A 26,564-nucleotide genomic window follows, 5' to 3' on the forward strand; every position below is an offset into this window, starting at 1 on the left:
ATGTCTGCTGTGGCTGTGCTGACAAGGGGATGGCTCAGGTGACCCCAGTGTGACAGGTCAGAGTGTGCTGGGAGAGTGCCTGGGCACAGCTGTGCTGTGTGGGTGGCCACAGGTGTTTGGGGCCTGGGGACAGGCCTTGCTGGGAGCAAAACGTGGAACAAGGAGCAGGTCAGCCAGCCTGAGGGTGTTGCTGAAGCACCTGCCTCCACTGAAGTTCCTGTGGATGATGCAAGTCCTGCTCTGGTGACAAGTCGCAGTGGAACTGGGGGAAGGCAGTAGATATAGGATGTGCCAGCTTGTCAAGACCTGCTGCCAGGGCCTTATTGAGGGATCCCATGGCACTCCCCAGCCCCTGCTGCTTGTAGGTCTGGTGCAGCAGGTGGCAAGGCTGGTGTACCCCCAAAGTGGTTGTGCTTTCCCCTCCTGCCCCTCTGGAGCTAAAGGTCTTCCTGCTGAGGCCAGTGCCTGTGTGCAGCAAGGACATTGTCACTGGGATGTCACCTCCTTCTGCTCAGTACGGTGGCAGCGAGCCCGGGGCCTGTGTGCCTGCCAGCTCCTGGGCCCAGCACCCTGCAGCAGGGCAAGCCCTGGGGCATTGCCCAGCTCAGCCAGGGGTGAGGTGACACTGGGTATTGGGCAGGCAGCAGCACGGCAGCACCAGCTCCAAGGGAAGGAGATGCTTCCAACATCTCCTGAGAGCTTCCTACTGCTGGGGAGCTGCTCTTGCCAGTAGCCTCCCAGCCTCAAGCAGTTGGCTTATTTTCCTTGTTTCTAAGGCAGTTTGGGCAGACCTGCATTGGTGTCCCTCCGGGTGGAGTGTGGGGACTTGCTGTGGGTGTCCCTGGGCATGACTGGTCCCAGTTGATGTGACTGCACTGTTTGCACAAGCGGTGGTGGCTGACAAAGCTGCCAACACACACACCCTGCCAGTGACACCCTCGGAGCCCACCAGACTCTCACAGGACCTGTGGACCAGGAGGAATGGCTCCAGACCCAGTGGCCTGGGATGCTCTCCCCAGGCCTAGGTGGTCACTGAGTGAGCCTCTCCACATGCTCTGCAGCTGGACACCCAATCACACAAGGGACAGGCTCCCACAGGAGTTGCTGCTGGCAGGGACACAGACATAGAAAGGCTGCAGGGCTCAGGTCTTTTATTGCAAAGAGGGAGATACAAAAAAGGACAGTCACCCCTTTTTGGGTCCCCCCAGGCCTGCAGCTGGCTGAGAGGGGTGACAGCAGGGGGAGGCCCAGGCCTTGCTCCCCCTGCATGGGGACCTCGGCTCACACAGTGGGGAGCAGGCTGCTTGCCAAGGACCACACTGGAGCCAGGGCCAACCACAACAGCAGAGTGGGTGACCCGCTGTGTCCCCGTGTGGCACCCTGGCTGGCCAGAGAGCAGTGCTGTACGGGGAGCACTGGCAGAGAGCCTGGCACAGGGGAGGGCTGCCTGGCCTCACCCAGACACAACTCACAGCAGGCAACCCTGGCTTCCTCCTCTGCTCTGCTGGTTTACCAGGTGGGGTGCTGAGGTTCCAAACTGCTCTGCAGCCTCACAGAGACTGCTGTGGGGGCCCTCGCCATGCGCCTCTCGGGGCCCTGAGCAGCTTTGCCCAGGGAAGGAGGGAGCAGGGCTGTTGCCCTCTGTCCAGGCAGGGAGCTCAGCGGCCTGCCCCGGGTTTGTAGGTACGGCCAGGCATGGGGATGCCCAGGCTGTAGCTCCTGCTGGCTCGTCACGTGTTGTCCTGGGCCAGCTCCTCGGGGCAGGCAGGTTGGTCCCGGGCCTTGCGCAGCCCCGTGGGTGGCTGGGCCGGAGCGCTGTGCTGCGGGTCCGGCCCCGGGGGCGTGTGGTGCTGGTGCCGCTGGTACTGCACAAACATACAGACCTTCATCCCAATGGCCAGCATGTTCTTGCCCATGAAGATGCTGGAGACCCGGGCATCCCTGAAGAAGACCATGTTGCTGCCTCGGATGAAGATGGTGGTGATGTTGACGGTGAGCATGCTCAGCATGGGGTACAGCATCATCCGGTGCGGCACGATGCCGATCCCCTGCATGCTGATCTCGCACAGGGACACGCACGGCAGGACCAGGAGCAAGATGTAGCAGTAGAAGAACATGATGCCCTCAGCCCAGAGCGGCAGCCCCTTCTTCTGAGGCTCCCACAGGTTGGCCTGGATGTCCAGCACATCCAGCATGTCCACAATGACCCAGAAAAGGCGGTTGCGGAGATCTTCCTTCTTCTTGAATGTTCTGACATACTCCATGTGCTCTGTGGCCACCAACAACACGTAGAGAGCTGGGATGCAGATGGAGAGCAGCAAGGTCAACGCTTTGCGGGCTATGAGATCCAAGCTTTTCCGGTCAGCTTTATAATTCTGGTATACAAAGTAGACTTTGATCTCCAGAACGAAGACATACAGGAACCAGAGGATCATGGCATATCCTCGCTTAGCTGTCTTTACCTCTGCCCCAACCCAGATAGCCACATAGCGGAGGACCAGCAGGAAGCATATGTCACCCACTGCCACCATGACACAGATGCCCAGCTTCCTGGAGCCCTGGCTCTGCTCCACCAGGTAGGCATCCATGAGGACGAGGCTGGTCATGATGAGCACAGTGGAGAGGCACACATGGGGCTTGCTGACAGGTGGTGGGGGAACCATCCTGCACAGAGGAACAGGCAGGGTCATCAGGGAGTTGCTGAGATTTCCTATCCCCACCCTTGGGCCCCCTTCTGCTGCCCTCTCCTCAACAGCTGTGGATGGCTGAAAGAAGGGGGGGAGCCATTCATAGATTCCTCCCATCCTGTGTGCCTGGTTTGTTCCAAACCTGCAGATTTCTGGCCAAAGAGCTCCTCAGACTGACCAGGCCATCCTGGTGGCACGTGCTGGCTGAAACCCAGCTCCTAGGAAGCACATGGTGGGGCAGGCTGGACACTTGGGACACTTCAAGCACTTGGGATCCTATTGTCTCTTCTGGTAGCTCATCACACTGACTAGCCTCTGCCACCACAAAGGGTACGTGCCTTATTTTCCATGGGATTTCCCAGCCAGTGGTACTGCTTGTATTTTCCCCCCACTAGGCACGTAAGACCAGACTTACGTGTTTAACCCAAGCAGGCCCTTAATTGCTATGATCCAGGACCACTCTTTTTAGTCTCTTTATTTTCATGCACAGCACAAGAGGAAGCCTGGTTTTTTCAGCCTGGCTGTACTGTGGGGTGGGAGGGAAAAAATTGGCCCAACATTCAGTTTCCTTCAGGTTCACACTCCCCAAGAGCTTTGCCTAGAGCTATTTGCCCATGCCCACCCTGCCCCAACACCATAAACTGAAAGCAAGGAAAAGCAGCACGAGCCCACCCACAGCTCCAGGACACAAGGAGCTCTGTAACCGGCCCTGAATTTCTGTGGGATGCTCAGCTTTCCTGGGCTGGGGCAGAGCAAAGCACTGTCCCCAAAAGCACCCTGCCTGCCTTGGACGGCACCAGGGCTGTCAGACTCCCTCCCCCTGACCAAGCACAGCTGCATGCAGCTGCCTTCGCAGGCAAAGAGGGAGGACAGAGCCGGGGCCTCGCCAGGCACAACTTGGCAGCTGCTCTGGAGGGGAGCCAGCCCCCCGGATGAAATGGAGGATGAAACTGGGCTGATGACTGTGTGGCACAGCGCTGCACGAAGGCTGCCCACGCAGAGCCCGCCTCTGCCACGCCTGGGCTGTGCGGGGGCCCTGGGACACCATCCTGGTCATCCAGGGGGCAGCGTGCAGCTGGCACTTGACCATGGAGCAAGTGCTTGGGAGCAGGATGGACACCACACAGTTAATGGTCACCCTCGCACATGGATGCTCCTGAGACTGAAATTGATGGCACAGGGCCCTGGGCACAAGCTACCTGAACTCCTGCTTTTTGGCTGAGGGAGCAGGCGTCCGGCGCAGTCGTGCATCCCTGGGCCCAGCAGCATCCTGGCACGTTGCGGGAGGCAGCGAAGCCTGAACCTGTCAGACACAGGTGCCTCTCAGGGGGAGGGATCAGAGGCTGGTGGGCATGGGGGAGCCCGTGGATGTGGCACATCTGGAGCACGCCACACGGCCGGGGGCTCACCCGCCTGGCACCCCACGGCTTGGCCGAGCCTCCGCGGGGGCTGGGGGTCCCCCAGGCTCAGCGCGGCCCCGCCGGACGGACGCCCGTCCCGCGGCCCGAGCGGGGCCGCCCCGCCGCGCTCTGTCCCCGGGGAGCGCCGGGGCACCCCCGGCCCCGCCTGTCCGAGCCCCCTGCCCACATCGGCCGGGCCTTGCCGGGACAGGCGCTGCCCGCCGGCCGCGGGGGCCCGGCCTGCCGCCCCCCCGGGTCCCGCTTACCTCGGGCGGCTCCCCGGGGCGCAGGGCGGCGGCGGCGGCGGCGGCCCCGGGCCCGGCGCGGCATCGCCCGGCGCGGCCCGGCGGCGGCGGTTCTGCGGCGGCGGCGTTCGGCCCCTCCCGGCGGGCGGCGGGCGGGGACTGCGGCGGCCCCCGCCTCACCCGCGGGCCCGGCGCCGCCCGCCGCTCCGCCGGGCCCGGTCCCTCTGCCCGGCTTCGCTCCCACCACCTCCTGCATCCCCACCCGTCTCCTGCCCACGTCCTGCCCCAGCCGCACTGCCCTGCCCCGGCCAGACCCAGAGCCCGCAGGGCCGCAGCCGAGCAGAGGCCCCAGGAGAACCTGTAGCACCCTTGGAAGCCTGGGCTGACAAGGATGTCCGCCCTCCAGGAGGGACTGGGGCCGGGACCTCTCCTTGCTGGGTGGAGAAGGCAGGGGAACCTATGCACCTCCATGCCCTGACACCCAGCTGTGCCGGTCGGCAGCGTGCTGGAGAGCCCCAGCTCCATCCAGGCTTGGCACCACCAGGGGCTTGCGAGCAGATAAAGCAGGCCAGGGAAGGCGAAAGGTTTCCCTTACCCTGGTGGACTTACCTCTCTGCAACTGCTCTTCTATCAGCCTGAGCAGCTTATTGCATTTAACTCCGAACTTTGTTCTGATGAGTGATTTAGGTCTTAGCTACACAGTGAAGGTTTTTCAGTGTATTTCCTCTCTGACTTTGAAGGGCTCATTGTAGATACATGTATTTTGGAAGACAGGGAAGCTCTAAGATCTCTGGAGATGGGCTAATAGCAAAACCAGGCATAGACCTGAGAGCAAGGACAAGTGCAAGTGACAGAGTGCCAGGGGAAGCGCAGCCCTCCTTGCATCCAGCTGCTGGCAGAGTGGCTGTAGGTCCCTGTTGGATCCAATGCCCTGGGGCATCTTGGCTGGCACCAGGAACATATAAATCCCACCTCTGTTGTCCCTGGCAAATGGAGACACTGGATTCCCGTGTCTAAGCATCCAGGCTTAGCTCACATGTCCCACGGTGAGTGTGGACTCGTTGATGCAGGCAGGTGACAGTCCTGTGTGAAGGGAGCAGAGCTCTGGGTTAGACAGGTGCAACAAGGTAAGGAGTTTGGCTGTGGGAGCGTTCTCCTAACCCAGAAATAAACAGCAATCCCCAGAAGGGCTGAAAGGGCAGGGAAACAAAGCAGCCAAAGCAACCTGCCTCCAAAAATGAAAGGAGACCTTGCAAGTCGGGTGGAGAGCAATGTGAGGCACAAGAGGGCAAGCCGACACTGCAAAAACCTACTTCTTTCCTCTGGGACTCAGAAGCACTGGCTCTCACGTGCTATCCGAGCAGTCTCTTACAGGATGCGGGGAGGAGTAAAGGGTCTCTGTCCATGGAGGCACCCAGGGAGGGGACACCACAGAGGTACCCACATGACAGAGGTGGGAGAGGGGTGCTGGAGGAAACCACCGAGCAATTCAGCTAAAGACAAGATGATTCATCTATGAGCTGGAATCATAAAACCCCTGAGTCTCCACTAGAGACTAGGACAGGAGGTGACAACATTTGTGTGGGAAGCAGTAAAGAGCTGCTTTAACAAGGCACATAAAAATAAGGAGCCAGAGCAAGAACAGATACTTACGTGCTTCTCTGAAACATGATGCTGGAACCAGGGTGCCAGAATAGGTATGTGGATGCATCTGTATCATGGATAAAATGGAAGGAAACCAGAGAGGGTACACCAGGGTTCCCAGGCACATAGCTGCTCTCTGGCTGCTGCTGGCTCCAGACCTGGGTGGAAAAGCGTCTTCAGCTTAGCCCTGTTCTGCCTGTGACAGCTGCAACCCCACCACTGGCACCGAAAAGTCCCTTTGGGCAGTGACAGCAATGCACTCAAAGGCTGTTAAGAGAGAGATGGAAAAATCCATCAGTCATGTTAACATCCTCAAAGGGGAACCGTGGGAAACAGAGAAAGTTTGTCAGCAAGGAACAGCAAGCAGTGGCTGTAATGAGGAAAGGCTGGCAGTGGCCTGGGGACTGTGCTGAGAGCTTCAACTGCTCCAAAAGAGCTTTGTGGCCCCCACAGCCTGGCCACAAAATGTGAGAAGTGGCTGGAACTGATGGACATCCCTCAGGAAGGCAATAAAAAAAAACAAAAACAACAACAAACTGGGAACATTTTCTGAGTGAAGAGTGTTTTAACATCACAAAAATGCCTAACGGGAGGTGACATCAGAATGGAGAAGCAAGACATTGGGTATGACAAGCAGGGAAACAAGGAATGAATATATGGAGTCAATGCAAGGAACCATTTGTCAAAAATACAGAACTGAGGGACTAGAGCTAAGCAATGGTGACAATGTTGTTTGGGGTGCAAGCTGGCCCTCTGAGAAGATGGTGTCTATTGAAAAACCTTCGTTTCAAACACAGGTACAGGCAGCATCACGCACCTTGATGGGACAGAGAGTAGGTGTTGCTCTGCTGGAAGCGACTCAGAGGAGGAATGAAAGGACCATCGGGGAAAGCAGTACATTAAGGGGCACTTGTTGCAAAGCTGTGGCATGGCACTGGGATGTACCTAGAAGGGAACAGAGTAGCTGCTAATGTCACTAATATATGCAGGCCCCAAAGGATTTTGAAAATTGAGGGGTTTAGCATTGAATCTGGAGCACACAAATCCTGGAGGTCTTGCAAGGCAGAAGGCCACCCCAGCCCACCACGAGGCCAAGTACATGAGTGGCAGCAGCCCAAGTACCAGTGATGTGGCACTGTCCCCAGGGTCTGGAGACCGGGCTGGATGTGGGGCCAGCCTGGGCCCGGTGCCTGAGACCAGGACACCTTTCCCACTCCTCTGGGCTGGGGCTGCAGGTTGTGGTGATGAGGGAGAAAACATGGCTGTGCCAGAAAAGGTGCTCTCACAGCTAAAACCATGACAGCTTCAGAGGGATGTCTGTACTGAAGGGAAATGCTCTACTCCAGAGCAGCTGGTGTGTCTTGCTGCACCTCAGCCTTGTTTGGGGGACAAAGGCTAAGACAACACATGGCTCTTCCAGGAACAGTGTGGTTGAGAAAAGTGCTGGCCCAAAGGGATCAGGTGTCCTGCAGGGGCTTGACCAACATATAGGGACACACTGTGGTACCTTGTCTGCCCAGGACCCCATTTGGGTAGCAGTGACACATAAAAGAAAATAAGTAAAAGGCTTTTCTGAAGGCACTTTTCAAATTGGTTTCCTGGATGCTGAAGAGCAAGGGCTCCTTGGACACTTTCCCTGATGTCCTCAAGGATCATATCCACAACGAAGCAAGCCTCAGCTGGTGGCTGGCACAAAGAAAGGTCTCAGCATAAGAGGAGTTGGGAAAGCAGCTGAATGTGATGACCACTCTACCAGTCTCTGTTTAAGCTGGAAGGTAACCAGGATCTGGGACTTACACAGGAAAATTTTGACCCCAAAGAACGGGAAAAGCCACCATGTGTGGAAGAGCACAGCTGTGGGTAGCTCATGCTGTAGGCACAAAGTCAATATAACATGAAAACAGGGAAAAACGAAGAGTGGGCTGTGTAGCCAAGCTCCCAAATAAACAAAGCACATTGAAACAGCCTGAGAACAAATGCATAAATTTATCTATAAAAAAGCCAGAAGGCCAAAACCCACAAGTGAGCTGCAAGAAGTACTTGAAGGGAACTGGCTGGAGGGAAAGAGGCGGAGAAATCCACCTCCATCCCACTGAACATCCTTCCAGGGGAAACACAGCAAAAAAGAGGAACCTCGTCAGCCAGAAACTGCAAGTGGCAGCTGCGATGGGCAAAGACCATTTATGACCTGGGGACCATGCCCTGAGCTCCAACAGCTCTGAAAAAGCATCACAGGCTGTAAACCATGACACAGCCACGGGGCAGAGCAGAGGTGGCTGGAAGTGACAGGCATCTTTCAGAAAGGTGGGGGAAAGGCAGCCCAGGGGAGCAGCAGGACTGCCAGCCCTCGGGAAGTGCCTGGAAAGCAGTCACTTCAGCAGGCTGCCCTGGGCTCAGCAGGGAAGTGCCTCTGGTCTCCTGGAAGTGAGAGAACATCACTTAAAACCTGGAGCACTCAATGCTGTTAAAGCACCACACAAATGGCCAGGAATGGTGACTCAGACTAGAAATAAAATGGATGAAAGCAAACAGCTGTAGAGGGACTGCAATGGGTTTTCTCAGGATAAATCAAGACCCTAGATCTAGCAAGGTCCTCTGGAGCAGGCAGCTGCTTTTGGGGAAAGGCAATGGTGATACCCAGCTGAGGTGAAACAACAATGGGTGAAAATGCTGAGATAAGGCCATGATCACTGTGTGACTCTCTCCTGCGCAAAACCAAGGTTTCCACATTCATTAGCAGAATGCTATGAAAATGCAGCTCATGCTTGGTCCAGCTGGTCTTCCTCAAAGGCCTCTGCTACAATCCCCTAGAAAATATTATTTGAAAACCAAGGCTGTCAAGGGTGAAAGCAAAGGTCCTCTTGTGCATTAATGACTTACTTAAAGGAAAGCAAATGTATTAAAGCAGTAATCAAACTGTCTTGTGAGCAAGTCAGGAGGTCTGGGCAACTCTGCTGCGATCTATGCCATTTGTCAGATGCAGAAATGGGCTAGGAAAGTGGGCAGGAAACACGAAGTAAAAGTTTGATGATGGTTCAAATTATCCATCTAGTCAAACTGGAATCTGATGTGAATTACCAGCATGTTACTGAGCAACCTGAACCTCAACAGCAGAGGAAATGTAGAAGAAACAAACACAAGTAAAAAGAAGAGGTGCAAGGGACAGACTACAAACTATACATCAGCATTCAGGAAGGTGCCCCTGAAATGTTTTGAAAACACCAGTGCTGTACTCAAGATTGACAGTAGAAACCGTGGATGTTTTAGGCTGCTTCACAAGATTATGCTGCTGCCACTTCTCCAGGTCTAATTCCTCCAATGGGATGAGCCACATTGTACAGTCTGCCTGGAATAACACTGCATCCATGGAAAACTCTGTCACTCCTAAATGCATTGAGGAGCACAGGACCCTGCAGAAGCTGCTGGCTTTTCTTCATTTTCTGGTTTGCCCATTATTGACTTGGCTGTTACTTTCGGATAGTTTTCAATGAGGAGCACTGCAGCTCTCAGTCCATCTCTGCCTCTTTTCAGGAGCCCTCAACCAGTACCACCCTGCTCTGATGATTTGATTTCTCTGAGGTCCAATTTTTTCAAGGGGCAGAGCCATTTCAGACCGATACTCTGCTAAGGCCCTGCTGGAGGCCAGGTCCAGGAGGGGAACCTTCATGCTTGCTGCCAGAGCAGAGTGCACTTGTCCGGCTGCAGAGTCACAGCCTTGCCCCCAGCTCTGTCCCTAGGGATGCTCTGCCCTGCACAGGCTTCATAACCTGCGATGCTTTCTCAGCTGTTGAAGCTCAGGGCACGGTCTCCAGGTCACAAATGGCTTTTGCCCATCGAAGCCTCCACTTGCAGTTTCTGGCCGATGAGGTTCTTCCTGTTGCTGGATTCCCTGGAGACGTTCAGTAGGACGGAAAGGGATTTCTGTCTCTCTCCCTGCAGCGTGTTTGGAGTTCCCAGATGTTTCGAGGAAAGAGTCAGTCAGAGGTCTCGGCTTCCTTTTGGCTTCAACCCGCCGTGCCTCCGGTCCAGCTGCTCTGTTACCCCTTAGGCCCATCCGCTGCCCGGCTGCTCACCCCGCTGAGGGCACCCTCTCCTCGCGGCGGTCCACGGCTCGCCATCGCCCCCACCCCCGGCACAGCAGCTCGTGCAGGGCCGAGGGCCTGGGCCGGGGACAGACAGATGGACCAGCCCCGACCGCGCCCCTGAGCGCGCTCCCGCGAGCCGGGACCGATGCGCTTTAAAGGGAGCGACACCGCGCCCTCCTCCCCCCGCCCAGCCGGGGCAGCGGCGCCGCTCCCATTGGCTGGCCCCGCCCCGCCGGCCTCTCCGATTGGGCGCCGGCCGCCCCGCACGCGCCTCCCGCTCGGCTCCGATTGGCTGCTCGCCATTAGCCGCGGTCCTCGCCCTTTTCCCCGGCTCCGGTTGGCTCGTACCCGCGCCCCAGCCGCGCTCTGATTGGCCACCGGCCGCGAGGGAGCGGGCGCGCGCGCGCGCGCGCGCCGGGGTGGAGGCCGTCGCTGAGGCGAGGGGCTCGCGCCGCCCCCCAACGGCGGCGGGGTGGCGGCGATGGCGGCGGCGGCGGGGGCGGGCGGCGCGCTGGGCTCGGGCCCCGCCGCGGGGCCTCCGGCGGCGGCCGGCGGGGCCGTGGCGTCGGCGGCCGCGATGGCGGTGGGCGGCCCGGTGCCGGTACCAGTGCCCATGAACCTCTTCGCCACGTGGGAGATCGACCGCTCGGCGCCGAGCTGCGTGCCCAGGTGAGCCGTCCCGCCGCGGGGGCTGTGCCGAGCCCGGGCACGACCGGGGCCGGGGAGGAGGCGGCTCCCGCAGCATCCTTGCCCCGCCGGGCCGCGCTCCTCGGTGGCGGGGAGGCCCGGCCCCAGGCAGGGGCTGATGCGCAGCGAGCCCCGGCCGCCGCCGTGTCCCCGCTGCGCTTGCGGCGGGAGCGGCCCCGGGGAGCGTTGGGGCAGGGGGGGACGAGCGTTGGAGCGCGGCTGCGTTGCCTCCATGTTGCAGCCTCTGGCGAGTGTGTGCCGCGATGGCCAGGGATCGCAGAACGGGGTGTATCGTGGCCGTGCTTTGGAAAGCTGTCTCTTCGGCCCCGAAGTGAACGGTGATGGCCCTACAGCCGCTTCCCCGAAGGCAGGCAGTGGCCACCAGGCATCCGTGGGTCTGTGTCACCTACACTTCAGACCGTAGGGAACAACAGGAAGGGTTCACTGTGCTGCCAGCTGAACTCAGAGTTGTATCTCTGGCAGAGCTGGGAGACAAGCTGATTGGTGTAGATGTCATCGCTGTCTGTATGGTTAAAGGTATGGTCCAGGCTAGATGTGCTTATGAACACCTGTCTTGGAGCCAGGAGGTGTCTGATGTGTTACCGAAGTCGGTGTCTTTTGGCCCACTGATCTTACCAGATTCTGATCAGGTCTTCTCATGAGTTACAGGGCAGATTCAGGAAGTCACCCTGGTTCCTTGCATCTCTGCAAGGTGTGTTGTCTGCAATGATGTATTCAAGTGTTTCACAAAAAGTAGAGATGTAAAATTCAAGAGGGGGGAAAAATAAATGTTCCTGTAGGGCAGCAGGATACCAGCCTTTGTGAAAGGGCTTTGCTAGATGGATTTGCTGTGACTGAGCGGCTAGATGGGCTGGAGTAGAAACATTCCAAAATACTCCAAGCTACTAGAGAAAGCCTCTGTGATTGTGGTGCCCAAGGGACCACTAGCTGCTGGACTAGGCAAGCAGCAAATGTGAAGGAGTTTGCAACATGTGTCTGCTAAAAGCCTGTGCACCTTTTGATGACACATGCTGAGGCTGTTGTGTGGAGCAGGAAGCAAGCAATCATTTCATAGCTTTATAGTGACTTGAGGTGTTGTTCATTTGTGGGCAGGTTACTCCCGAGCTGGAATTTGGAGAGCAGGACAGAATTACCCGGTTGACTTCCTGTAGGAAAAATTTGCATATGCAGAGCACATAACTTAGTGATGGTGAAGGATGTGCATGTACATAGGCTTCACAAATGGAAGTGCTTCAGGAGCTGGGGAGAGGAGGACTGCTTTGGGCAAACCACGCACAGAATGACTGAGAATAGTGAGACCGAGTGTAGAAGAGTGTAGCAGTGGGTTACATGGGTGCCAGGATGCCATCGGATGAGAAGTGATGTGTAATCAGTCTGAAAGTTGTTTGTAGAACTGGTTTTTGGCCCAGTGAGTCCTGTGTCTTTTCATAAGGACAGTTTCCATGAGCATTGTGTAGATGCTTCTTCTAATGCATGAACTTCTTTGTGTGCTGATAGCCCGGGGGGCAGGCATCTTTCACAGCCGCTTGCAGGAAATTTCTGTAAAATTCATCTGAAATTTAGTCTCTGGAATATCTTCAAACACAGCATCTGCTAAGATGGGAAGAAGCTAATGATTCTTCCTTCAGATAAAGATTCTTCCTTCAGAGGCCGTGGCTCTAACATGATGTGCTGTCATGTCTGTGGAGTCAGCAGGTCTGGAGAAGTCCTGCCAGTGGTCACAGTCCACAGTGACCAGTGTGGGACTGGTGCTTCTGTGTTTTCCAGTCTTCAGTTAGCCCAAGCTTTTGTGAGTGAGTGGGTCACAGGTGGGCACCTGTCAGGCAGGTGTTTTAGTTCAGTGAAACTAAAGGGAGCTCAGGCCCCAAACCTGTGCTGTGTTAATGGTGTATTGGTGTGTTGTGCTTCCTTATTGCTTGCCCATGTTCTTTCTCTACTGATCTGCTTGTATATGGCATAGTCTTGACATGTTCTTGAGGGCAGGAGCTCTGCTGTACTGTCCCAGTGCCCGGCACAGGTGGTCTCTAGTCTCACTGTGCTTCAGGGGTGGTAGTGGTGGCAAAGTAATTTGCATTCTAGGGCAATAATGCTTCTCCCTTGGGCTTTTCTGTCTCTTATGCATGTGTAGTCTTAATTTTTTCATACTTACGCGTATCTGGAGAAAGGAGAACTTTGCACGTTTTAATGCTACAGAACATGGTTTCTTTTTCTAGAGTATTGCAAGTCTTGGCTGTCCCTGTGCTCCTTCTTAGGTGTTTCATTTTCTGCAGATGCAGCTCTGGCTGCTGCAGGAGTGGGACTGGGCTGGATCAACCTTTGTGGGGTTGCTCTATGCTCAGCTGTTAATGCAGGACAGTTAGGAAGTTTTCCAGGCCTTCAGGATACCTGAGGGGAGTCTGGGCCAGTGAAAATGGGCACTGGGAAGTATAAGCCCCAGTGCATGAAATAGTTCAGTAGTATGACTGTAAGACTTTTGATGGCTTGTAGAAGGAACTTGGCTTTCTAAGCTCAACTGTTGCCTGTAATGGAAGTTTTTTTCCCAGCTGAATCAGGCATGTGCCACTGAAGTAAGTCCCCATTTATTTTTGGAAATTGCCTTGTTCTCTGAATGGAGGTATCATGCCTCCTGCTGGGGTCTTTCTCTTTTCAGGGCCAAGTTGATAGAGATCTGTGACCTCTTGATGACCTTCCTATGAACTGACTGAGCACAGCCTAGACCCAGCTGCCTTTGGCTTAAGTGGCTCCCAGGGGAGGCAGAGCTGAATTTTATGGGCAGTGGGCTATTATGCAGAGATGCAGAAGGAAGTAAACACCTGGAAACGAAACAAAATGCTCTTTGCATCTTCAGTGGGGCTGCCCGTTGGCTCAGAATGATTGGGTTCCCATCACAGTGCCTTAGAAGGAAAGCAAGCTTGATTGATTCATGCTGCAGGGTGTGAAGCATGCTTTGTCTAAAATTGTCCATCAATTAGCCTTAACTTCTACTCATAGTTATCTTAGTAGAAGTCTTTATAGCAGTGTTCTGAGGTGGGAGTGTCTTTATTGAGATGCCTTTCGAATAAGTCCCCTTAGGGGTAGTAGCAGGTTTTCACTGTGTAGAGACTGCAAGAAATGAACTAGAGCTTTGCCAAGGTAAAATGTCCGTCTGCATCAAGGTAACATCTTACTGTGTTTTCATTGTTTTGTGTGTTGGTCAGGCAGTACGTTTGAAAAAAATGTGTCAAAGGCCTTTGTGCAAACATGCTTGAGGTCTTGTTATTTCCACGTAGTGGTATTTTCCACCTCTTTTAATAGGACTGCTCTTTTTATTTTTTTCTTTTAACATCTGAGCGTCCATAAATGCAAGTTCTTAATTAGGAAACAAGATAAGATTGTGTGATTGTGTTCACTTTTTCCATGACACAGCTACTGTGTTTAGTGTTATGTGGATGTTGTTTCAGTGATAAGTGGTCATATTTCTAGTAAGAGGTGAGAGGTACAAGTTGTGTTTCGGCTGCTGCGTCGGTATTGCTGAGGTCTGGCTGCAAAGACAGATTCTACCTGAACAGATTATGCTGTGAATGGCACTGCAAGGATTCAAATACATTGCATTTCATCCACAGTACGTTGTATCTCAGGACAATGCATGAGGAAACATTCCAAGTCGTGCTGCCACCCACACAGTGTGCTCGAACACAGTGTCTCCTGCTTATGGTAGTGAGAAAAGCATTGATTGAGGGAAATGCATGTGTTTTGGGCTCACTTTGTGAGACTGTGTACTTGTACCTTCAGGATATTACATTCCAGAAGGTGCTCTGAATTCTCTATCGTTATAACTTGCAAACTTTTGTTTTGGGAAGTTATAGCCTAATGAATGTCGTCTTGGAATGAGAGCAGTTGTTGCAAGTACAACTTGGAAATATCCCAAAAGTGCCAGCTAGGGTGATCCTTTGAAGTTCCGTGAAGTGAATGCTCTTGTCTCTGCAACCCAATTTTCCTGTTTGGGCAGACAGTGTCCATTACCTGACAACTCATGGAGAGTAGGTTAACACTTTATTTGTGCAGGTGTGGTTGCATGCTTTCCATTGCCTGAGGTCCAGGAATCCTTTCAGTGACAGTTCCTACCATGTGGTGTGAAGGAACGTGCTCTCCTCTGGCACAGCTACATGAAGAGGCTGCTGTGGGCTCAGGAGTCTGTTTACTCTCAGCACTGAGCATTGCTTGTCTTTTCCTACAACCCCTAAGTGTTTCGTGGCGATGAAGAGCCTCTGAACTGGGTGTTCCTTTAAGAAATGCTTATTCCAGCTGGAATAATATGTATTTATCTGCCTGAGATGTTCTTGAGTGGTTTCCTGGGTAAATCAGACATTTTCATGGTAAACTTCCAGCCTCAGCAAAATCTGTTCTGTTTGGATAAGCTACAGAGTTGCACCTCTGGGAGTGTTAAGTGATTCCAGATTGTTCCTTGAAAAGCCGCTGTGGTGCTGTGACAAACCGGTGTAGCTTCAGACCCAGAGTGCTTGGGAGAGGCCACAGTTTCTTGTAGGGAAATGGTCTCTTGTAACTGGTGATATGCTGTGTTTGAATTATGATTTCCTTTTAGTCCTATATAGAAAGCAAAATGTTCTAAACAGCCATCAAATTGCTTATTATTTTTAATATTGTGGGCTTGGCTACAGTCCTGCAGCATAATATGTCTCATATGTTGTCCACTATCTGTAGCTCTCCGTGGCAGTGGAGAATGTTTGGGATTTCTTCTCTGGTAGTGTTTTGTTTTCCTTCTGTGCATACAATAATTGAGCAGAACTCAGGACAAATGTGCCCTGCTAATATGATTGATGGGGGGGTGTGCTCCTTGCAAAGTGTTAATAGTGACTTCCCTGAGGGTTTAATTTTATTTGAAGGACCTGTCATGCTGCATCCTACCCTTGATTTCCGGTGCTTCTTTCATTAGCCAGGCTGTGTTGCAACAGTTCTCGGATGACTTATCAAAAATGTTGCATTGTTCTTACTGTGCTAGTACACCATGAGTGCACATTCCACTTCCTCTGGTGTCCTCAGTCACTTGTGGCTGATCATTAGCAGTCATGTAGTTTGTGTACAATGCACCCTTCTCTGGGATCAAGATCCCCAGACCTTTGTTTTGTCAAAAGAATAATTTGCTGAGCACCAGCTTAGGAGATTCCCCTAGCGATCCATTCTTTGGTTAAATCTGTGCTGATGCTTTTGTGTAATTGTTTGCAACGTGGAATGATTCTAGATTGAAAGCTGTGTCTCCTGTCAACTTTAAAAGTTGTTTCCAAAAAAGAGCCAGAGGTAAAAACCATACTGCATTTTATAGCATGCTGGGTGAGCATAAGGACAGAGCTATTTTCCAAATACCTTGTGTTATTATCTGATGCAAGCTTTCAGCATCCCAGCTGATGGGGAAGCTGTGCTTCTATTTTGGTTTGTTTTGGGTGTTTTTAACTACATCAATGCTGGTTACTGTTTTGGGAAACAAGAAGCGAGAGTGTCTTACTCCTCTGTGTGGAATGTGGCAGCAGGAACCTGTCTCTGCTTCTAGGAAGCAGACAGCTCAAGTGATACTGCTCTTGTAGCTAGAAGTCTCTTAGATAAATGAGGCTTTGTTTGGATACTTCAATATACTCATTACAGTGGACTGGGAGGAGAGATGCAATATTTCAGGTGCCTGAACACATTGCAGCTGTGGTTACAGAGACCACTCCCTGCTCTGCAGTGTGATTCAGCCTCAGTGCACACAGCCCAAAATTACACTGGCATTTTCTGCTGGCCTGTTGCACTGCCCTCTCCTTTGTAGTGCTGCCCACTACCATCTCTCATGCTTTGTTTCTCTGTATCGTGCTCTAACTCAGTGCGAGGTTCTGTTTAGTAAATTAGAACTCTCACTGTCCTTTGTTCTGTTCTCCTTATTTACCTACTCATGCTGATTTTTAAACTTCCACTTCTTATAATGTTTTTTATTCTTCAGTGCAAGCATATGTTAAGTAGCATGAGATCCAAAGCCAGTGCAGGTGGGACCATCTCCTGGACAAAAAAATGTCCAGGTTCCATGCCTTGCTATGTATTTTTAACTGTTTTTCTGCATATGTGATAAATAAATGCTCACCAGTATAGGCAGTTCAGAATGACAGCAGAACTCATGTCTTCAGTTCCATTTTCCAAAACTGAAAACCAGTAACAATTAGGTGTTGGACTGTTGCAATGGTAGCAGGGTTAGAATAAGAGTAACTCCCTGGTAAAGGATTCTGCTACTCTTTTCCTGTTCTTTAGTACCTTTTCTCTAGTGGGGAGAAGATCCTGTTCATGCAAAGCCTGTCATTGATTCCTCTGCTGTTTCATTTTCAGTAACAATTCAGGTAGTGTCTCTGGATCCATATTATTTAGATAAGTATCACTTAGATTTACATCATTTATATACTTTTAGAAGAGCTCCTGTGTATTTAGCATTTTCCTCTGTGTTCCTTCAGCTGTCTTCTAGTAGTCTGTTTTCTGCCTTACCAATACATTCACTTTTTTCTCGTTGCTTCTTTCCCTCAAAAGCCCTGCACATGCCTGCTGACACTTTCGACACTGTTCTCACGATTTTTTCCTTGGTTCTGTGTTGACTTGCATACCTGTAATTGACCAATCTTTCAATCCAAGTCTTAATTTTTCCCTTCTCAAAGTAGTTTGATTTTTTTCTCATAATTTGAAGACTATTCTTTGTGAAGCTGTAACGACCACCTCTTGTTCTTGTATGGCGTGTATTTTTCAGTTGAACTATGTTCTTGACCTGCTTGGGTTGTTTTTTAATGGCTTTTGCATTTTTTCACTGTTAATGAATATCAGCTTTTTTCGTCTTCTAGACTTTCTGAACTTTCTTTTATGTGCATCCCTGAAATACAGTCCCATAAGTTGACATTTCTTTCAGTTCTCTCATACCTTATGCTCAAGGCTGCTTGTTGCAGGTATTCCTTCCTTTCCTGTGTGCTCCTTTGTCAGGAGCAGATTCTTTGGATTTCATGTGCTGTGTGTATGAATAATTTATTAATTTTTTTCCTTGATGTTTGTCAAGTCCCTTGACATTTCAAGCTTTTTTTCCCTGCCTCTTATGTTCCTTAACCTCCAGTCAGACAAAAGGACAACATTCCCATTGCTCTGCATTTGCACTGTGTTCATCTCATCTGTTTCTTGCTGAAATGTTAATATTATTTGGAGGTGATTTTATCTGTTCCCATACTGATTTGTGAAAGTATGGACAAGTCATCCTTGTTTCAGGCTCCTGCTCCACCCACAAGGATCTGAGCAGAGAATTGCATTGTACAGGCACTGGTTATTAACAGCTTGTGTTGATAAAAAGCCTAAACACAAACTGGCCAGCTTTGGTAAGAATCATTCTTTTGAGTGAAGAGTCTTAACTGTGCAACTCTTTAGAATGAAACTTTTTTAAATGTTATTTTTTCTTAATTTTATGAAGAAGCCTCAAAAATGGATGCTCATGCTGGTTTGGCACTATCTCTTTCGTGGGCTTGTATCACTTCACTCCCTGCCCTGTACCGTTGTCCCAGGTGTAACTTAACACGGTACAAGTTCCTGAGCCTGCAGGGATTCAGATCTAAGGTGCTTGCCAGCTCAAGATAAAAGCAGAGGAAGTGGACAGGATGACAGTCTTGTGTCTGTGCTACTTCAGGAGTAGCAAGCTGTAATGAAATGTGAACTCTACATTAAGCATTAGTAGGAAAATTGTTAACTGTGCTTTAGGGAAGCTGCTGTATGGCACATGATTGCTTTTTGTCAGTGTGTGTGTGTAGATCCTTACCAGGACAGTCTGGATAATGGAAAGAGTCGGTGTGTTTCAGTGACCTAACTCTGACCTCATTTCTCCACTTTTGCCAGCTTAGCTTCGTTGGCACAGCAGACTTGGAGGTGTATCCCAGCAAGCTCTGCCAGGTGATGAGTGTGAGAATGTGATCTGTTCTGCATCCCCATTAGCACTTTCTCACTTGGTTCAAAGGTACTTGTCACCTTGTCTTAAGCACTTGTGCTTTCCTTTCTGCAGAAAAGGCTGCAAGTGGTGTTTTTGTAATCACCGCTTTGTGGTGGTTACTTCATTAACACATTTTATTTTAGCCTGGAGACAGTGAGTGAGCTGCTTAGCAACAGGTACCTGACAGGCCGCTCCAGCTGTGGAGGCTCGAGCAGGTGAGTTTCATTTGCACCTTGCCATGCCATTGACTGCTGCTCTCCGCTAAACTGGCACTGCAGCGTCTTTTGTTAAAGCAGCCTTGGATTTGGGGACAGCTGGTGCAGCAATTCTGCTGCATATGGAGACAGAAAATTTCAAAATCTGTTACATTTGTGAAGAAAGCTCTGTGACATTAGCCATACTATTGCTGATGCCTAATTTCAGTATGGCTAAAACGAGAGTAGATCAGTGTGCTGCTGCAGACTTTTTTCCTGTATGTCCTGAGGTGGCTTTTGGGTAGACTCTCTGTGAACAGCTGGAGGTTTTAACACAGTGATTTTAAGTAAAGCAATGACCAGATACAGATGGGATGTTTCCCAAGTAATGTACCCCTTCTCTTGCCTAGAAAAAATAATTTTAAAAGTTCACTGCAGCATTTTATCACTGCCTTGTGGATTGTTTGGTAAGCTCTTTTTAAGGTTTCTAGGGAGGCTGTTACACATCAGCAATGAATTTGGTCATGTGCTTTTTGTTAAACAAGTAAAAGTTTGAAATTTTTGTTTGAAAATAAAGGAGAACGATGACCTCGTGGTTTGGACACTGAAGTGACGCTTAGATTCAGATCCAGGACCTGAAGTTGCTTGCTCTTTTTCTAGTTGAAATAGCCCTTTCCCTCCCTGAAGCCACAGCTATGACTCAAGTTCCTGATCACCCTACTTTGTTCACAGCTGTTTCCATGCTGCAGTGTTGCCTTTTCCTTGCATGTGATAGGGTGACTGTGGAGAGAAACCACCTGAGAGCGAGGTCACTAACAAGAGTTTGCCTTGCTGTCTAGTCTGCCAGATGGGAATCTCCTGGGAACTGGTGGAGTCCAGACTAAGGTTTGGGGAGCAGTATGTGGAAATTATTTGGACTTTCTGCTGAGGCTTTAAGGGCTCTTTGTGCTGAGAAAAGACCTTGCTCCTCATCAAGGCAGTGAATATCTGCATGGCTTGCAGTGGAACATGAGAGAGGCTGATGGCTGTGTGACTGGGTAACATGCTGTGCCCAGACAGGCTGTTGGGGCAGATCCTAATGCTTCCTCAGGAGATGCTTCTTGACAATGTCCTTATCTGGAATTCAGCTTGTGTGACAGGATGTGCCAGGAGGCTATGGCAGAGTCTCACATCCTGTTGTGGTAGATGCTACATGATGTGCTACAATGAAATGTTGCTTGTTTTGTAGGGGTTTTACTCGATGGTTTGGATAAACATGAGTGAGGGGGAAGCAGAGGTGAAGCGATTCATCCAACAGTTAAAAAGTGGCAGTAACAGATTAAATCTTGTGTTTCTGCCTGAATCCAGATCTTAACTCTAAATTGCTTCATTCTAAGAGCAATAAAGTCTTGCTGTAGCAGGGCCCAGGAAATGTAGTTATGTAACTGCAAGTCTCCTGTGCACATGGTGGGGCAACAGTTGTTTGGTATGGTTTGTCCTCAGTTAATTTTCCTTTTTATTTTTTTGGCACTCCTTCCCAAATATTTGGGTATTGTGAGCAACACAGCCAATGAGTTGTAGGCTCACACAGGAAACTGCTTAAGAGAGTACACAATGCCTGTCCAGCTCTGTCAGCTTCTGATCTATTTGCCCAGTTTTGTACTGTCTTGTCAAGGGCAACTGCTGCAAAGAACCGTATTTCATAAAAATCAGTGGTTAAAGGGAGCTTGGAGGTCCTGTTAGGTCCCCTGTGATGAAGAACTTGGCTGTCTTCCAGTCCACTATTTGCTGGCTGGGTGTGCTGTGAAGGTAACTCAACCAGGGTTTGCTATCTTTTTCTAGGGGGATGGTATTGAGAATCAGGAGGGGAAAAGGCAGCCTGGAAAAAGCTGATATAAGTGCAGGAAAGGAGGTGGAAGAGAACGATGTGTTTTCAGGCTAAGCCGTTTCAGCTGTGTTCTCTTCAGTGGTGCATCTGTGCAGGTTTGTGGTGTGAAAGGATGCAGGGTTGGGAGATTGGTTTCAAGGAGTTTGTTTCATTCATGGTTTGTGCAGCAAGGTGCAGTTGCTCCCTGCATAGGTAAGTGTGCCTTTAAACCAATGACTAGGAGGCAAAATTAACAACCCTAAACACCCCTTTTAAACAGTTGGAGTAGGAATGGTTTAACAGCCACCCACTTGCCTTGTAACTTCTGCCTACTGGCAGCCCAGCCAAGAGGAGGGAAAGGAAATCTCTTAACCTGATTATTGTTGGTGGCTACAGGAAGCAATCTGGTTACAGCAATACTTTGATCCCGACACTGTTGGATCCCACTTTGAAGAGAGAATCTTGGTTTCATACCCTTGCAGGCAGGGATGTGGTGTCTGTAAAGAAAATCATTGAACCTCCCCTTGCCTTGGCCTGAAGAAACTGTGGTGAGGCTCCACACTGTGCACTTGGAATTTGTCCAAGGAACATGAGAACAATTGGCCCCAAAATTTGAGTCCTGTCTATCTGTCTAGGTAAGGAATTACTTCCTTCATAGATCTAAGTGTCTTTTGGGGGAAGCTTGAAGCTTTTAGCAGATGCTGATAGTTCTGTGCTCTTGAGAAGAGGAATCTTGAAAAGCATTTTCCAAAGACCACTTCTGCCACTGCAGCCATGGTTATTTCTCCTCTGGATAGCTGGCAGAGCTGTGAGATTAGGGAAGAAACCAGGCTGTAGACTGTGGCAGCTTGTGCCTGTGACAAGGGAATGGTGTTCTTTGGGTGAGATGCAGAAATGCAAAATGGTTGGTGATGGGCTGGCAGAAGTGGTCAACATCCCAGCTAAACACAGCTGTGAACAGAAGGCAGGACAGGTATTGGCCCCCAGAAGATTCTCTTCTCTTTTGAGAAATGATGAGGCACTTGTCTTGTGTGCAGACCTGACTGTAGCAGCAAACACTCCTGTTGACATGAATATGACTAGGTTTCAGGTCCCAAGTGACAAAAGATTAATAACTTTGCTTAATTACAGCCTATTTTTTTTCTAATACTATGAGAGTAAATGACTTTCAAGGAGACCTGACTGTGAGATGTGCAGGATATCAGAACTCTCTTTGGGAAGAAAGCAAAGTTAAATAGATCAAGGTTTAAAATCCAGGCAGAATTTGTGTGAGAGAAGCTCCATGGTGTCTGCCTTCAGAGTAGGTGTGTTTTCAGGCCAGACAAACTTTCCATTGAGGTTAGAAGTGTTCAGTGTAGATCTGTCCCAGGGTGGTTTCAGCTTCAGCTGTCCACGTCTGTGGAACATCTTCCTTACGACATCACAGTGCTCCAAAGGAGATTATGAAAAGGAAGTGTAGAGTTAGGTGGTGTTTTGCCAACACTAATTTTACACTTTATTGTATAAATAAAACGTGAAGTTTCAGAATTCAGTTCCTGTTATTCAGAACAAACATTTGCTGCTCATAGTTCTCTAGAAGGGTCCCTGAGCTGTTGACAGTGCAGGTGAATTCATATGTGATATGGCTTCTCTGTCTAAGGGCAGACAGCAACATGGGGGACTTTCTCAGAAGCAACAGGTAGAACAACAAATGCTAAGAAGAGGAATCTCCTAGAAAGAAGGAAGGAAGACAGAAAAAAAAAAAAAAGAGAGAAGAGAACATAAAAGGAAAGAAAGAAAAGAGATTGTTTGGTGACAGCATGAGGATTTTTAAAAGTACCTTTTGAGTGTCCTGGCTCTTACTTGTTGACTATGGGAAATGAAGCCATTGAAGGGGAAATAACTTTGTTCTTTCTGGGGCTGAGAGAGATAATCTCAGGCTGCCTGAAAGAAGACTTTTGAACAACTTCTTATTCCCTTATTTTGCAGTAGGAAATCTCCCCACAAAATAAGTGGTGTATGTTCTGTAGAGCATCTGTTGCTCTTTGGGCATGTAACTGAAATACCTGGGCATGTGCACACCCTCCCCACTGCCCACCTGAAAGACAAAAGCTGGACCTCAGTGACAAGTTATCACCCTTGCCAAGGACACTTTGGAAATGTGTGCACTGCAAAAGGCTTTTGAATTTGAGCTGTGGTGGTGTGACTGTTAGTCCTTCCTGCTTCTCCCTGTACCTGTGGACTCTCTTTGGACTGCCAGCTCCATGTGCAAACTGTAGGATGCTCCTGGAGTTGCAAGTGACAGTTGCTGCTTCTGAATGGTACCTGGTGAAGAGGTGGTGATGGAGAGAAAAGCACATGTCTGCAAAATACCTGGCTCCACGAACATGCTTGTCCTGGACATTATATCTGCATCGGGCTCTGCCTCTTGCTCATCATCCCCCCTTCTCCTGGGACAGAAGTGCTCAGCCTTTTCAAAAAGCAGTAAATCCACTTAAAGCAAACAAGTTGCAGGCTGGTGTTGTCCATGTCTCTGTTTCAGGTCCATGGAGAGGGGACAAAAATGGAGGAGAATTTCTGTTCTCCCGTGCTATTGAACTGGAAGACATTTTGCAACTGCGTCATTAATTGCATAATTGTGTGACAACTGTAAACACAGTAGGAACTCAAGCCTGTGCTATTTCCTTATTATCTCCCTAGTAATCCCAGTTCTCAAGTTTTTCACTATATCCTACAACACGTAGATGATATAAAGGACAGGAGAGGCTGAGTGAAAGTCAGCCATGTTTTGCACTTGCTGATTTTCTTCCCTTTACATTTTCAGTTTTGTATTACCTTGAGATTTCCCATATTTCAGCTGTGCTAGAAATATTTGTGAGGATTAAGCCTTAATGTTTAGGATTAGATAAAAGCGGTGTTGAGGGAAGGAGTCTGTTTTGTGCTTGGTGACATTGGTTTTGTGCATGGTCAGCCTGCGATGCTTGGGAGGAGAAGCAGCTCCTGAACAAACTGCTCATGGACTAGGTCTGCTAGTGACAGATGGTTTGGGGTGGCAACCGCCTGGTAGTGAAATGACCAGGCCAGTGAAACAAGATAGCAGAGAGAGTTTTCAGGCTTGGAAATTTGTAAGAGGTTGCGTACAACTGATTAAAAAAGCTTCTCAGTCTTGTACTATGTTGCAGTTGAAGCTGCCAAAGTGCAGCCATTGCCAGTCTCAGATCCACCCCACTTTGGTTTTGACACATTGTCATAAGATGTATGGACTGAAACACCATGATTTGGGTTTTGTGCTGAGGTTCACCACACCCTTTCACTGTCATTAAATTTCCCCAATGGAAGATAAACTTAGAGAAAATTCAGCTAAGCTGAATGCTTTCTTTCCTCTTATTTACACCAGCTTTGCCTTGAGAAGTGAATCTGATAAGCTCTCTTGCAGTTATATATGCAGGTATACAACAAATAGGTCCTGAATATGATTTATTTTTTCTTCTCTAAGGTAAGGACTTGAGATATTAGGAAAAAATCCTGCTCTTCGATGTGGACACCCCTGAGAACAAAAGTGTTTAGAGTTCCCTAGGACCCACAGTGGTATTTCTTCCTTCCTCATCTTCCTTCCCTGCCCCTGCAGAATTTGGCATGTGCTTTCTGTTGCGGTGATGGTAGGAGGTTTCCTGTAAAGCTTTGTGATTATTAAAGGCAGGCTTCGTTTTCTTTTTACTTTGCCTGCAGAGGTTGTGCTTTGGAGGATTGTCATCCTCTGAATAGCAAGGCTAGCAGCTTTCTTCTCCTTAAGAATAAAGATCTAATTTTGAAGATGTATGTAAATTTCACACTGAAGGAAGATGTCTAATAAAATAAGGAATTTTCTGTCAGGACAAGCTGTGTGTTTCTCTGTGGCTGCAGCTACTCGATGAAATGGATGAGATGCTCCGAAAGCATATGCCTTAGAATCAGATCTGTCTGTATGCTGTGAATTACTGGGCTACATCCCAGATGTAAAATCCTGCCCTTAACTCCAGACAATTCCTGAGGCCACAGCTCCAGAGTGTAACAGAACTGAGAAAGCTGAACTGTGAGGTGTATGGTTGAGTTCCCCCCCACTCCCCTCCCCATCCTTTCGGATGCATTTCAGGCTATTTCTCAATGGCTGTTGGCAGACTTCCAGCCTCTTGCTGCCTTGCTCTATCATCTGCAGTGTGAGTAGTTTAGTAACACATGAGAACTACAGCAAGCATGAGGTGGTGTGGCTGCGTGAAATACTCTGCTGTGCCCTGGGAGTTCAGATGGAAAGCCTGCCTGGAAGTGGCATTTGGGGTTGCTGGTTAGTATGAATTTGAGTGCAAATCCGCGGCTGTCTCCCAGCTGCTGACATCCCCAGCAGGGGATAAGTTGGTAGTAGTTGTTTTCTCTCTTCCAAGTTAGTTTTCTCACCAGTCCAAAGGAGAATGGAGTAATGTGGCATGGATACTGAGAAGCTGCTCCTTTGTAGAAGAGCATTGCCTTTTTAGGACTCTCTGGAGGTAGCAGCTATCACAGGGCAAAAAGAGGGTGTGATGAAAGTAAACACAGCTGCTGGAAGGATGCTATGTTTTTGATTACTTCAGCCATGGTAGCTGACTTCCATCTTCTCTTCTGTGGATCTGGTTTAGTATGTTTTTGGTAGAGAGGACACAATCTACCATCTTTGCAGTATTTTCTAAGGCAGTTGTCAGTCAGTGGGTAGGTAGGCAGAAATGCCAGCTTTCCAGGCAGTGGAAAAGGGGATGAACATCCAGGCTGGGGATGAACACCCCTCATCTTTACTCCTCGCTGCCAGGAGATATCTTACAGTGCACCTGTCCTCCCTCCTTTTTTCCAGAAGAGATGGGAAGGAACATGCAGACTATCTGTGAAGTATCTACTAGAGTTATTATCTCCCATTCTTTGCTTCTGGAGGGCTAGGTAATTATAAATTTTATTTATTAGAAAAGAAAAAAAACAAGTTTTCTCAAGCCACTTCCTCTCAGTTGCTTCTTCCCTGGGCATATGGAGAAGAGAAAAGCTATTTGCACCCCTTCTAGAAGATGCCTGAAATTTTGGCTGACTGTGGTGTGGAGCAAATCCTACAGATGCTCTGATGTCTCTTTGTAAGATTGTTGGCTCACGTGCTTTGGGTGTTAGGGGAGTGTGTTAAGATATTTACAGTTCAAATATCATCTAATGTCTGAGGCATTTTTTCAGCTGTGTTGCCTTTTTTATTCTGTGGACATATATCACGAAAAGGGGGCTAAATTTCAGAGATGACTTGACACCAGCCCAAGTTTTGTTGTTCAGTGATAAAAGATGGACCATTTCTCTGCGGGTTTTTGGTGTGTTGCCATTTCCTCTTTGCCTGAGCAAATATGTTGTTTGTGTATACTCAACAGGAGGTCAGGCCAGACAGACCCAAAGGACTTATGGCCCTCCTAATCTTAAAAAAATATGGAAAAAAACCCAGTGGGAAGTCTTACATGCTGAGGTTTAGAGGCTTACTTATTAGATCCTGATACTGAATGGTTTTCTCAAAAGTATCTTTTCAAGTATCAACTTGTTGGGTTTTTTCCCCAAAGAGCATAATTTGTATGGCACCTTTCATGGGCTGCAGTGCAGGTAGCTGGGATGCATGACCCCAAGCTGTTGTGTGAGCTCTCAGCACAGCCAACGTTGTCAGTAGAAATCTGTGCAGCAGGTTGCAGGATTCAACACAGGACAAAATAGGTGAAATAAAAGTACTCTAAGCCAACAATAGTGTCTTCGGGAAGCTGCATTAGAACTATGATGTGCTGAGG

At 49.8% G+C, this 26,564-nt stretch overlaps 2 protein-coding genes across 12 annotated transcripts in view; one reads left to right on the forward strand and one right to left on the reverse strand.

Moving 5' to 3' along the window:
• Positions 1–805: 805 nt before the first annotated feature.
• LOC138107687 (transmembrane protein 121-like) lies at positions 806–10,173 on the reverse strand. Of its 7 annotated transcripts, none has more exons than XM_069009216.1 (5): positions 10,050–10,173; positions 6,794–6,921; positions 5,986–6,243; positions 4,942–5,415; positions 806–3,990 (listed from the first exon to the last, which is right to left on the reverse strand). In XM_069009216.1, exon 5 carries the CDS (start codon positions 2,802–2,804, stop codon positions 1,731–1,733), a length of 1,074 nt encoding a protein of 357 aa, XP_068865317.1. In that variant the 5' UTR covers positions 2,805–3,990; positions 4,942–5,415; positions 5,986–6,243; positions 6,794–6,921; positions 10,050–10,173; the 3' UTR covers positions 806–1,730. The 7 variants fall into 7 exon arrangements, with proteins under 7 accessions (XP_068865317.1, XP_068865320.1, XP_068865322.1 ...); XM_069009219.1 differs by having other exon boundaries at positions 5,986–6,043; positions 6,135–6,243; positions 6,794–10,173; XM_069009221.1 differs by having other exon boundaries at positions 806–2,664; positions 3,887–3,990; positions 6,794–10,173.
• A 366-nt stretch (positions 10,174–10,539) lies between these two features.
• The window catches only part of LOC138107691 (phosphofurin acidic cluster sorting protein 1-like), a 52,956-nt gene continuing 36,931 nt past the window's right edge, over positions 10,540–26,564 (forward strand). Inside the window, exon 1 of one of the 5 annotated variants that reach the window (XM_069009231.1) lies at positions 10,540–10,730. In XM_069009231.1, coding sequence (XP_068865332.1) covers positions 10,543–10,730 — 188 coding nt within the window. In that variant the 5' untranslated portion in view covers positions 10,540–10,542. Of the gene's footprint in view, positions 10,731–19,147; positions 19,400–19,739; positions 19,830–26,564 lie in introns of those variants that run through there. The other 4 variants (XM_069009230.1, XM_069009226.1, XM_069009228.1 and 1 more) reach the window with 4 other exon arrangements.

This window comes from Aphelocoma coerulescens, chromosome 3, assembly GCF_041296385.1.
Source record: "Aphelocoma coerulescens isolate FSJ_1873_10779 chromosome 3, UR_Acoe_1.0, whole genome shotgun sequence".
In the NCBI taxonomy this organism is placed as follows: domain Eukaryota; kingdom Metazoa; phylum Chordata; class Aves; order Passeriformes; family Corvidae; genus Aphelocoma; species Aphelocoma coerulescens.